We start from the raw sequence: 13,924 nt of genomic DNA, 5'->3' as shown, positions 1-13,924 counted from the left end.
CTGTCATCCTTCTTCGTCGGGTTGGAGAGAGACCGAACCGTAGACCACAACTTACTAACACCTGAGCTCAAGTAGCAGTTCTTCAAATGATCTAATCATTTATTCCGCTTGTCCTCATTTACCAACCTGCTGATATTATGATTCAGCTGGACAATACGTGGGTCGTCGGGGTTGATATTTCGGAGGTCATCGCGCTCGTCTGCTAGTCTCGCTGCCTCTGCTGGGAAGTGCGGCCGCACTAAGGATAGTCGACCAGCAGGAATAAAGCGGGCTGCTGCTGCGATGACAGTTTCGCGGAACTTGCTCTCTGCTTGATGTCTGGAGAGCTGGCGCAGTTACCCATAATCCTTGTGGGGGCATCATCATTTATTGTGCAGAAGGTGGATTCGTCAATTTGTTCCGCCAGTGACGCGCCTCTCTGGTCTTCCCCTAGACTAGATTGCCAGAGCTAATGTCGGGGACGGTAGCCTGATGGACAACTGGCTACTGGCGGAATGTAGACATTGTAGAGCTCTAGGTTGGTTTCCCCAGATCTGACTGCAATACCTTGGACTTCAAGGTATTGGTCCCCAGCGTTGAGATCAAGAAAAAGAGCTCTATACTGCATAAATCTGGTTATCTCGGGTAATTTACTCTGGAGGCCATTGCAGTTAAACTGCAACATGGATATCACCCCAGGTCTCTGGACCGCAATCGATGGAGTCAGGGGCGAGGGTTGTTGTTGTTGCTGCTGAAGATGTTGTCTTTGCTGAGGTTGTTGTGATTGCGGTGGGAAGGGTGGAGGTGTGGCGTATGATGACGACGATGACGATGTCGATGATGCCAATGAATTTCGTCGCTGTTGTTGGCAGCATGGGGCGACAAAAGTCTCCGACCACTCCCGATGATGATTTAGTCCAGAGCAGTTTCTGAGGTGACACCAGCCCAAACAAGCTTTGTACCGTAATTGGGTGGACATATGGTGCAACCGGTTCTGGCAAACTGTACAGAACAATGGTCCGGGATTTAGTTCGATTCCGGCACGGACCAATAGGATACGGAGCAGCAATGCCGGAAGATGTTCCTCCGTTGGTAAAAATGTGTAGTTGTTGCTGAGGTTGACAGCCCTTGGCCGAAAAATTTCGGGTCATTCCGGTACGTAGAACCGTCGGGGAATGAGTTATATTTTTATAAAACACTATGCTTTTTAAATTTTTCATTTTTATTTTTTTGCCAAAAAATAATAATTATATATGTATTTTGAAAATTCTTAAATCTCCCAAACATGCAAATTACTTTACATTGTTAAACGCTATAAAAATATAAAGAAAATGGCGTTTGTAATGTTCAATAAATCTTGGAATTGTAATAGATTTAAATCTTTGAATTTTTCTATTTAAGAGGGTATGTAAGATTCGGCTCAGCCGAATATAGCACTCTAACTTGTTTTCTTTTACAATATATTTTTACGACCATATTCTAAATCGTTATATAAAAAGAATTTAAAATTTTTCGTTATTTGCAACATTTTCACAAATTTATATCAGATAGAGCTTTTTTCTATAATTTTTTTATTTAATTTAATATCAATAAATATTATATTTTATGCAATTTAATGAAATAATATAAACAAAATTGTTGAAAAAGAAACAGATTAAAAGGTTTTGGCTCAAAATCAATGTTATATGATTCAACACGGCAATAAAATTAATCAAATTAGAATCATAATGAGCGATATCTCAAAAACTAATCTGCTAAAATGTGGAAGATTATTATATATATTTTTTTGAAGAAATGTAGTTAATATTATTTTGTAATACATTAAGAAAAAAATATCAAGGTAGTATTCTGTATTATTCTGTATTATTATATAGAAACTATGAGAATATTTAAACTATTTTTTAATAATTAATATGTCAATCAGTACAGGATATTATAGGTCGAATGGATGATAATAAATATACATATTAATATCGACATATATACATTTTGATTTGCTTAATCCCACATAGAAATGTAAAGCTATTTTCTTTTCAAACAGATTATTCAAACACACGAAAATTATTTTGATATAATGAGTTTTTTAATTTGATAATGACAAAATATATATAAATCTAATTCACTTGATACACTTTAAAATTCCATTGAATTCTATGTACATATACATGTAAATAACAATCACCTTAAATACTGAGGAATTTTAAATATTCTAATCTTGATAAATGGATTACATCTCCATATTTTCACGTTCTATTGAAAGAAACCAATAGAAAAGAAATGTCGCCACAGAGCACGCAATACAAATATCCTTAGGAAAAGAAACATGAGAAGCACCATAATGCTACATTTCTTAAGTAATATCTTGGACCAGTTTATTGTTGATTTAGTATTTAAGTTTTATATTTTCGGAGGAATCAGCTATTGCAATTTACTTCATATATTTTGATGTTTTTTATTATTTTTATTTATAAAATTTTGCTTCTTATTGAAAATAGATGTGTTCCTTTACTTGTCATGTTTGCAGGTTTATACCAGAAATTGTAAAAGAGAACAAAATTGAGAAATAATATTAGTTTTTTCTTTGCCAGAACTCTGGCTATAACCAGAAAATTTTTTCCTGGAAAATAGAAAAAAAATTGTCAAATAAATTATTTGTTTAAAAAGTACATTGAAAACAAAAAAATTTTGAAATTTTTTATTTATTGAAAGAGAAATTTAGTTTTTTCTGTTCCCGTACTTTTTACAAGTACGAAGAGAAAATTCATTAATTCTCTTTCGCCAGAAAAGTTATGGAACAAAGCTAATATTTAATTTGTAGAAAAATTTTATTTTATTATTTGACAATTTTAAAATTACTCGTTTAAAAAAAGTTAAACACATTGTGCCTAAATATAAAATTTACACACAATAGATGTAATTATAAACTTAAAATGTCTATTTTATGGGAAACATGTTTATGAATAACAAAATACTAAATTTTCTATGTAGTTTTACAGTCAAAATGATGTGATTAATTGTTATAAAAATTTTGTGCTTAAATTTACACATTTTCTGTAATTTTCCCTAATAACTTATCCCCCTTTAGAAGTAATTCTACATGCATTTTTTAGAGTGTACAATAAAGTTCAAAATTATTACTAAATGGCCAAATTTGAGCACAAATTTAAAAAATCTATATTTTCCCCCTTGTAAATGCACTTGGAAACATCAGAGCCGTTGCGGCACTGTTAACGTGACATAGTTTTACAAGCCATAGAAGAATTCTAGATGGAATAAAAGTTTTGTTCTTCACACCACGATATCAATAGGTGCTGGATAAAATGTAACATTTATATTTCGTATATCATTTCAAAATCTAGACATGTATTAACAAGATGATGGAAACACCATCACTCACACTACTAAAACAAAACTTTTGTCGAGATAATAAAAAGGTTTAAAAAAAATAAGCTTGCTGGTGGAGGGTATTTAAGATACGGCTCATTGTTTATTTGTCACGAGTAATTACTCAACAATAGTAAACCACATTTATGGCGGCAACTTGTATGTAGGTTTGAGTCGACAAACTTATTTTTTTGCAACTATTGCAAAATTTAGTACTATTTTCGGAAACTATGAGAATATTTAAACTATTTTTTAATAATTAATATGTCAATCAGTACAGGATATTATAGGTCGAATGGATGATAATAAATATACATATTAATATCGACATATATACATTTTGATTTGCTTAATCCCACATAGAAATGTAAAGCTATTTTCTTTTCAAACAGATTATTCAAACACACGAAAATTATTTTGATATAATGAGTTTTTTAATTTGATAATGACAAAATATATATAAATCTAATTCACTTGATACACTTTAAAATTCCATTGAATTCTATGTACATATACATGTAAATAACAATCACCTTAAATACTGAGGAATTTTAAATATTCTAATCTTGATAAATGGATTACATCTCCATATTTTCACGTTCTATTGAAAGAAACCAATAGAAAAGAAATGTCGCCACAGAGCACGCAATACAAATATCCTTAGGAAAAGAAACATGAGAAGCACCATAATGCTACATTTCTTAAGTAATATCTTGGACCAGTTTATTGTTGATTTAGTATTTAAGTTTTATATTTTCGGAGGAATCAGCTATTGCAATTTACTTCATATATTTTGATGTTTTTTATTATTTTTATTTATAAAATTTTGCTTCTTATTGAAAATAGATGTGTTCCTTTACTTGTCATGTTTGCAGGTTTATACCAGAAATTGTAAAAGAGAACAAAATTGAGAAATAATATTAGTTTTTTCTTTGCCAGAACTCTGGCTATAACCAGAAAATTTTTTCCTGGAAAATAGAAAAAAAATTGTCAAATAAATTATTTGTTTAAAAAGTACATTGAAAACAAAAAAATTTTGAAATTTTTTATTTATTGAAAGAGAAATTTAGTTTTTTCTGTTCCCGTACTTTTTACAAGTACGAAGAGAAAATTCATTAATTCTCTTTCGCCAGAAAAGTTATGGAACAAAGCTAATATTTAATTTGTAGAAAAATTTTATTTTATTATTTGACAATTTTAAAATTACTCGTTTAAAAAAAAGTTAAACACATTGTGCCTAAATATAAAATTTACACACAATAGATGTAATTATAAACTTAAAATGTCTATTTTATGGGAAACATGTTTATGAATAACAAAATACTAAATTTTCTATGTAGTTTTACAGTCAAAATGATGTGATTAATTGTTATAAAAATTTTGTGCTTAAATTTACACATTTTCTGTAATTTTCCCTAATAACTTATCCCCCTTTAGAAGTAATTCTACATGCATTTTTTAGAGTGTACAATAAAGTTCAAAATTATTACTAAATGGCCAAATTTGAGCACAAATTTAAAAAATCTATATTTTCCCCTTGTAAATGCACTTGGAAACATCAGAGCCGTTGCGGCACTGTTAACGTGACATAGTTTTACAAGCCATAGAAGAATTCTAGATGGAATAAAAGTTTTGTTCTTCACACCACGATATCAATAGGTGCTGGATAAAATGTAACATTTATATTTCGTATATCATTTCAAAATCTAGACATGTATTAACAAGATGATGGAAACACCATCACTCACACTACTAAAACAAAACTTTTGTCGAGATAATAAAAAGGTTTAAAAAAAATAAGCTTGCTGGTGGAGGGTATTTAAGATACGGCTCATTGTTTATTTGTCACGAGTAATTACTCAACAATAGTAAACCACATTTATGGCGGCAACTTGTATGTAGGTTTGAGTCGACAAACTTATTTTTTTGCAACTATTGCAAAATTTAGTACTATTTCCATAAAATTCACAATGAATGGTAACGCTGCCATTGAGAGTTAATAGACAGAAAATTGACGTGACTTACACATACCTAGTAATGGTGAATATAATCATGTCTGTGAATCGGTGAAGCTTCTTAAAGTTTGGTGTTCTGTAAATTAAATTTTGATTTGAACGGAAAATTCAGAGAAATAAACATATTGTCACGAAATTGTATTTGCATTTAAATTAAACAGTTCTTAACGGCCAGTTTCAAGATTCATTATGAATGTATTTCCGGAAACTTCTATCTGTTAATGTAACATTTGGTATGGCAACACTAAGTGTGAGTGATCATTATATAAGTGGTGTTTTCAAGAATGTGACTATTAAAAAAAATGCAATACATATCCGAACATGTTTCTAGAGTATCCTGGAAATGTCTAGAAGATGATGATAAGGTGTAAATAACGCCGGCAAGAGACCAAGTTAGTCAGTCTTTTATAAAACGTCGTTAAGTAAAGTAATAAAGTCAAGTGTGCTATCGTGTGTTAAAGTCTACTATATAAGTTGTATTGTTATATAAAAGTGTTTGTGTACGAAACTGTGTAAATAAAGAGTTGTTATAATTTAAAAACTAATTGGCGCTTTTATTTGCAATAAAAAGAATCCGGTTTATTTCAAAGGGAAATAAACGACCGTTTTAAAAGGTAAAACATAACAATTGGTGTCAGAAGTGGGATTGCATAATAAAAAGCAGTCTTGAAGTTCGAAGAACTAAAAGTGGAACAACTCAAGAGAGAATTGATAAAATTGGAGTTACCGACAGCCGGTAATAAGGCTGAATTGCAAAAGAGACGTGACATTGACATCGGTACTTACGAATTTGAGTACAAAGAAGAAACTGAGTTGCTCAACAACGAGCAACATGGACTTAAACACAAATAAGGAGTGAGATCGAAAAATTCTTAACACACGTTTTTCATTACATTTGTCAACCAAAGTATTATTTGATTTTTTTTTTTTTTTTGATCAAGTTACCTTTGAAAAACATGTCAGTTATTATGTGTAATGTCAATTATATTAATTTTTTTGTTAATCTGATTAAAATGAGTGACCAGAAAAAAGTGCGTACTGAAATTATTAAATATTTTCAACTAAACCCAACTTGGTCTTACAAAAAGTTGGCCAAGCATACAAAGGTCTGCCGTCAAACTGTTTCCAATGTTATTAAACAGTACCGGGAGAACTTGTCAGTTGATAGAAAACCTGGTTCAGGTAGAAGGAATGGTCCACATGATGTTTCTAAAGCCAAAAAAATTAAACGCATTTTCAAAAGAGCTCCCAACACATCCGGTAGGAAAGCAGCTCGGTTAGCTCAGTGCTCGGACTATTTGGTACGAAAAGTTAAAGCTAATGCAGGTTTAAAAACATACAAGACTCAAAAAGTTCCTGACAGGAACGCTGCTAAAAATTTAGAGGCCAAAAACAGAGCACGGAAATTGAAGTCAAGTTTTATAAAAAAAATATTTTTGCTGCATAATGGATGACGAAACGTATGTTCTGGAAGATTTTTCGCAACTTCCAGGTCAAAAGTTTTATGTTGCTGATGCTCGAGGGAATGTTGAAGAAAAGTTTAGGACCCAAAAGCAGACAAAATTCCCAAAAAGTTCTTGGTATGGCAAGCAATATGCAGTTGCGGCAAAAGAAGCCAATCATTTGTTACAACGGGCTCTATAAATACCGAAATTTACATCAAGGAATGTTTACAAAAAAGGCTGCTTCCATTCATAAGACTTCATAATGTGTCCACTTATTTTTGGCCTGACTTGGCATCCTGTCACTATGGTAAACAAGCCCTTGAGTGGTACAAGAACAATAATGTGGTATTTGTACCAAGAGAGGCAAATCCTCCAAACTGCCCGGAGCTAAGGCCAGTGGAGAGATATTGGGCTCTTGTTAAAAGAGAATTGAAGAGTACAAAAAAGGTGTCCAAAAGTGTGGTAGATTTTAAACGGAGATGGACTACATGTTCGAGCAAAGTGACAGAAAGCACTATAAAAACGTTAATGGAAGGGTTTCCGAAAAGGGTTCAAAATTTCATCACTAGTGATTAAAACTATAAAAATATTTTTTTTTGTAAATTGTAATAATAATTTGAATCAAATAAAAAAAAAATAAAGCTGTAAGTTTAGTGGTTTCTTTTTTATAAACATATATGTATGTTAAGAATTTTTCGATCTCACTCCTTAATAGCAGAAATAATTACGATGATATAATGGAGGCACTACAACGCAAGTACGGTGGAGAACATAAAAAGCAATTATACCGAATGGAATTGTGTGGTAGAGTGCAGAGGGCCATTTTTATACATTTTCAAGATAGAGGTATTTGTAAATGACATTCGCGATCCTGAGGTAAAACATGCGGTTTGTGCCACACCAAAGTCTTCATTCGCTGAAACCGTCTCTTTTGCGCTGGCACAAGAAACGGCGAAAATAATTTCAAAGCCTCAAATATGCAATGTGCGAAATGTCGAGGTTGTCGCTGAAAACGAGTGAAATATAGTCACCGAGTTAAAGGAATTAAAGGAGGCAGTTGTAGAGGCGGTAAAACCGGTCATATCCAACGAAACTGTAAAGCACCAAGAAAACGTATCGGTTTCGCCACCAAGAAACAACCAGCGGGGAAATCATCAACCTTCACATGAGTCACCTTTAAACTAAAACGAGCTAGCACTGAGGGGCAAGAGCTAGCTCCCACATTTGAGGGCCCCACAATCTCCATATCTAATGCAGCAGAAAAATAGTAATCTTACTGCTAGTGGGTACATTAACGGTCAAAGGAAAATTTTTACTATAGACACAGGAGCATCGTAGGTCTTATGATAACCTGATTTAATAAAGAAAATAATTAAACCACTTTACGGGTAAGTCTACGTACCGCTACTGGAGAGGCTGCCACTGTCCATGGTAAAGTGAATGCCAAAGTTACCATTGCCAACTTAAGCGTATATCATGTATTTATTGTTGCCGATATCATGGACCAGGTTATCATTGGTGCAGACTTCATGATTAAACATGGCATTAAATTACTTATGGGACCAAATGTTATGATTTGGCGAAATGTTGAAATACCTCTTGATGTTGGATATGACAGCAAGGCCAAGTAAAATAGTTAGTTGCCGTTAAACATCAAAAGGTTATATTATAACAGCTAGAGCCCTTGTCAAACCCTGTAAAAGCAAAATAGTTCCTGTAAGAGTGCTTAACTTGTCAGCTATGAAAAAGTCATCAAGCCAAATTCCGAACTAGGTAAATGTGCTTCAGCAGAGGCAGTAGTCAATTGTGTAGATAAGCCTGCCAATAAATCTATCAAAGAACACGGGTTACTAGCGGATTATGTGAGGAAATGGGTAGAAATACTAGCGCCGTCAAATAAAAATAAAGCCAAACAACTTCTGAAAAGACACGCATCTGTCTTTTCTTTAAAAAGTTAAAACCAAGATAGAACAGCAATTGTGAAACATCAAAAAGATACTGGTGATGCGAAATCCATCAAGCAGGCTCCCAGAAGTATTCCTTTAGCAAAATGAAACGAAGTAAAGGAGTTGGTGAACGAAATGGAGCGGAACGGCGTAATCGAACAATCTTCTAGTCCTTGGAGCTCGCCTGTGGTTTTAGTTAAGAAGAAAGATGGCAGCACAAGATTCTGTGTCGATAGCAGAAAGCTGAATGATGTTACCAAGAATGACAGCTATCCGCTACCTAGAATTGATGATACTCTGAACACGCTAGCTGGAACAAAATGGTTCTCCACACTTTACTTGCAAAGTGAATATTGGCAAGTAGAGATTGCAGACAAAGAAAAGACAGCGCTTATTGCTAGTGGTGGACTATGGCAGTTTAATGTAATACCCTTTGGACTCTGCAATGCTCCAGCAATACATTTAAAATAAATGAAGTATTGAAAGAGTTCCATGATGGTGCAAGTGGTGGTCATCTTTGTGTGACGAAAACCCAAGAAAATGTAAAACAACGGTTTTATTGAGTCTGTTGTCAACAATCGGTAGCCGATTGGATTTCGTATTGTCCACAATGCATAGCATCCCAACCAGGGATCTAGAACAGTCGTAGGCGTGTTTGTGAACAACTGGATATGTCGTTATGGTGTACCATTGGAATTAAACTCGGATCAGGGCAGAAATTTTGAATCCGCTGTGTTCAAAGAAATGTGCGATTTATACGTAATAAGAAAAATAAGAACAACTCCACTGCATCCTCAATCAGATGGCATTGTCGAAAGATTCAATCGCACACTGGAGGAATATTTGAGAAAAGTCGTTAGTTAGGGATGAACACATACCAAAATTTCTGCTGGCCTTCCGAACTCACGCCGTTCACGACTCCACCTCTCGAACACCTGCAAAAATTATTTTTGGAACAGAACGATTTAGAATATGGTATAAAGCCGTCATCAAAAAGTAATGATGATGAAAACTTTTCCCAAGAGCAAGATCACCTTAATGAACTTCATGAAGTCGTGCGGACACGAATAAAAATGACTAGTGCTAAAATGAAGGCCAGATACGATCGAGCAGTAAATTCTGAAAGATTAAGCGAAGGCCAGTTAGTACTACTATATAGCCCACAACGTAATAAAGGTTAATCCCCTAAACTGCCAACCCACTGGGAAGTGTCTAGAAGATGATGACAAGGTGTAAATAACAAGTCAGTCAGTCTTTTATAAAACGTCGTTAAGTAAACTTAATAAAGTCAAGTGTGCTATCGTATGTTAAAGTCTACTAAGTATATAAGTTGTATTGTTATATAATAGTGTTTGTGTACGAAACTGTGTAAATAAATAGTTCTTATAATTTAAAAACTAATTGGTGCTTTTATTTGCAATAAAAGGAATCCGGTTTATTTCAAAGGGAAATAAACGACGTAGCAATATTTTAAATGCAAAAGTGTTTAAAATGCCAATAGCATTTATAATAATTTACAATTGTATTAAAAATGCAAAAATAATTATTTAATTTATTAGAGTAAAATTAAATTCGATTTACTTTCGACTAAATTTCAGAGGTCCTGCAGGTTATGATAGAACTAGAAATGCAGTAATTGGAAATAAAGATTTTGATTTGACCTATCTTGAAGAAGCGTACACTACAGAGCATTGGTTGGTACGAATTTATCGAGTTAAGAAACCTGAGGAATTTAATAGACCTGCAATAAAATTAAATAAACGCACTGTAACGCCATCAAATTTTATTTCAAGAAAGGTAAGTGTTGTATATTTATACTTGTGAAAATAAAATACAAATTTTAGCATTAAACTTAAAATATTTATTAAATACTAGCTAATGCCCGGTGTGCTTCGCTACCCCAATCCAAATAAAATACGTAATAATTAAAATTTGTTTTATTAAGTTATTAAATTATGCAATTTTTCTTAAAGGTTTCTTATAATTTAATTTGATGATAATATATTTCATTTAATTTCTAAAAGAATACATTAATAAGCTATTTATTACTTACTTGCTAAAATTTAATATATACCTTTATTCTTAAAAAATAATTCGTATTTTAATACCTTAGGATACACAATATTTTTTTCCATCTGGTATAAATAAATAAAAAACCGACTTAATGATTTTGAAAATTCTAAAAATAGTTTTCCAGCTTAACAATATGTTACATATGCCAAGCAAATTACACTATGCAACACATTTTGGGTATTCGAAAGTAGACAATAGACCCAATACAAAAAATGGTTTTAAAAAGTTAGCTCGCATTGTTAACTTATAGGCATTTAAAACCTATCTTTTTCCAGTAAAATTTTCTCAAATGTAATATTAAAAAATTTTGATCATGATCCTCTCTGATTTCGATGAAATTCGGTACACACATTCTTTTTATACATACAAAAATTTTAAGTTATCCAAAATTTCCAAATGCGTTACGATCTTGATTAAATATATTATGGTTTTAAAATAGGATAATTATATCGAAAATGTCCTTGAGTTAAGGATATCTTAAAAATGTTATCTCTCATTTTCATTATTCCTTTACTAAAATATAAAAAATATATTTTTTGATAAATCAAATAAAATTTGAACATTTGTAGTAGAGTATTTACTAACAACTATTAATATAGAAAGGAACGTAAACCCCAAAAATTATAAATATTAAAAAATTTAAATATCTGAGACATTAAGTAATTGAGTAATTATAATAATTATAAAAATAAGTCAATATTTCATTAGATTACTTACATATATTTGCGATTTTTTTTGAAAATTGCAAAACATTAAATGCCTATAAAATAAAAACTCGAGCTAACTTTTTAAACCCCTTTGGGTATTATAGTCTACTGATGGTCTACTTTTATTTCTCGTTGGTCTCATTTAGGTAAGATTTTCTTGTTGCACAGTGTTATTACAAGTTCTCCAATTTCTATCCATCGCCAATTTCTATCTATCTATGAAAAATTTTTATTATCTAGCAGTTTTCAAGATATACGAAATTTTGTATTTATTCATATATGTGGTGCCTGACACCAATCCCCATTGAAAGTTCGCCCGTTAATCTTTAAATGTTCATATGAATGTCAAAGTTCTTCATGTAAAATTTAAAGATTCTAGCTCTAAAAGTTTCTCAGATATACGATTTTATTTTATTAATATGGGGGCTCCAAAACCACCCTGGGGTCCGGCGGGGCGTCCTCAAATTAGGAGACCTCGGCTATGTTAAATTTTTGTAAACGATCCTATTTCTTCATTTGAGTTCCGATCTAAATTTTCGTATATAGAATCTCCTCATCGAGCACTATAAAAAATGTCGTCGTAGCAGTAAATTATCTCTTATAGTTTAGGAGATATTCGCATTTGAAAATTAAAATTTTAAAATTGTTACCGTCCTTTAGTTTTTTGATAATAGCGGGTCCAAATATTCCCGATTTTCGCTTAACAACAAGTTTATATATCAAGCAGTGAAACAATTATGTAAAAATCATTACTGAGTCCAAAGTTATAGACATCTGGCGATTTTTTGCCATTTTTTTGGGAAAAAAGTATCTTTTTCTTTTTAAGTTATCTAAAAAGTTTCTAAGAAGATGAATATATAATTTATACTTTTTGGAAAGCTGACTTTACATAAAATACGATAAATGAAACAAAATCTAAAAATTTTTGATACCGAGGGGACCAGGTCCATCCAAAAAAAGATCTCGTCGAGCGCTTTCAGAAAATATAAAAATTTTTGTATTTGGCACGAGTTTAAAAATTTTACATGTCGTAGGTACCCTACTTTGAGCCGCCACAGCTCCGTCCCTGGGGCATCTGCGGGGTTCATCTTCAAAATTAAAACTCGAATACTCCTTGGCTACGCTCACGCCAAATTTTATCCCGATCGGATCCGTTTAGAAATGCCAGATTTATTTCCAAAAAATTTCCATTCTGCCCCACTGTGCAACGCTAAACGAAATAACATAATACACGAGGCATCTAAACCAACCGACATCTAAACATACATACCGAAAAACACAGAAAAACAAAAACAAAATAAACAACGAAAAATAATAAACGTAATGCATCCAAACATACAAAAAAAAAAAAAAACAAGCCTTTTGGTTTGTTGGGTATAACTCATTTGTTTGAACCTGCACATTGTTTATTTAATATTTTCACAATAGTGTACGTGTAGTGTATTTGATACTATGCAGTACTATAAATTTATGAACAAAGTATATCCATGCAGATGTTTAATACACAGCTGAGAAACCAAATACATCTACATACACGTGTACATCTTTTTCTAATATACAGTGTTGTTGTTGCTTATTTAACAAAGCATTAAAAAATATGACTTTTTTGATGAATTTTTCAGAGGTTGTCTCGATTTTGGCTTATATCTCCGTAATTTACCGACCGATTTTGCTGATTTTATATAGCGATCTTCTCGAAAGCATGTCTAACAGAATTATTCGGATCTCGTCGATATCTGGGGTCCTCTAAAAATGATTTCAACATACAGACAGACGGACATGGCTTACTTTATATGGTCGAAAATTATGTTATAGAAATTACAAACGGAATGACAAACGTATATATACCCTTCTCACGAAAGTGAAGGGTATAAAAATAAACAAAAATTTAATCATAATACAATTGTGAGAAACATTTTATTATTATTTTATTAATTCCCTTCAAACATTTAAAAGAGAAAACTATTGCGCATCACCCCAGACGCCACGTCAGAAACACTTCTGACGACTGTCAGACGAGAACGCACATTTTACAAAAACAAAATACATTGATTTCCAATTTTCGTCTCTATAAATATACTTTTAAGTTACTTCCGGATGATAGTTAGAGAGTGCATCCATTTTGCTTAAACAAAAAACCATGTCTGTTGAATTTTTTTCATCTGGAAGTATACGTTTTAGCCAGAATAAAAAACTATTTCTTCAAAAAATTCCCTACTAGCGTTTCTAAATCTTGATCTCAGATAAATATGTGAAATAATATTGTCTGCAATCTTTTAAAAATGGGTCTCAATAATCAGCTCAAAATTTACAACTTTTGATATTCCCTTTTCAAAAAAAGTTTAATTCTGGCCTACTCTGAATAATAAATTACT

General features: G+C 32.2%; 1 protein-coding gene across 1 annotated transcript in view; it reads left to right on the top strand.

Annotated features, from left to right (window-relative positions):
- LOC111683863 (dolichyl-diphosphooligosaccharide--protein glycosyltransferase subunit STT3B) overlaps positions 1 to 13,924 on the top strand; it is a 91,773-nt gene that overhangs the window by 42,070 nt on the left and 35,779 nt on the right. The window contains exon 4 of the mRNA XM_023445984.2: positions 10,368 to 10,566. Coding sequence (XP_023301752.2) covers positions 10,368 to 10,566 — 199 coding nt within the window. The remainder of the gene's footprint in view (positions 1 to 10,367; positions 10,567 to 13,924) is intronic.

Source organism: Lucilia cuprina, chromosome 4 (assembly GCF_022045245.1).
Source record: "Lucilia cuprina isolate Lc7/37 chromosome 4, ASM2204524v1, whole genome shotgun sequence".
Taxonomy (NCBI): domain Eukaryota; kingdom Metazoa; phylum Arthropoda; class Insecta; order Diptera; family Calliphoridae; genus Lucilia; species Lucilia cuprina.
Note: the sequence above shows the minus strand (reverse complement) of the source record. Positions and strands in the feature narration are given on the sequence as shown.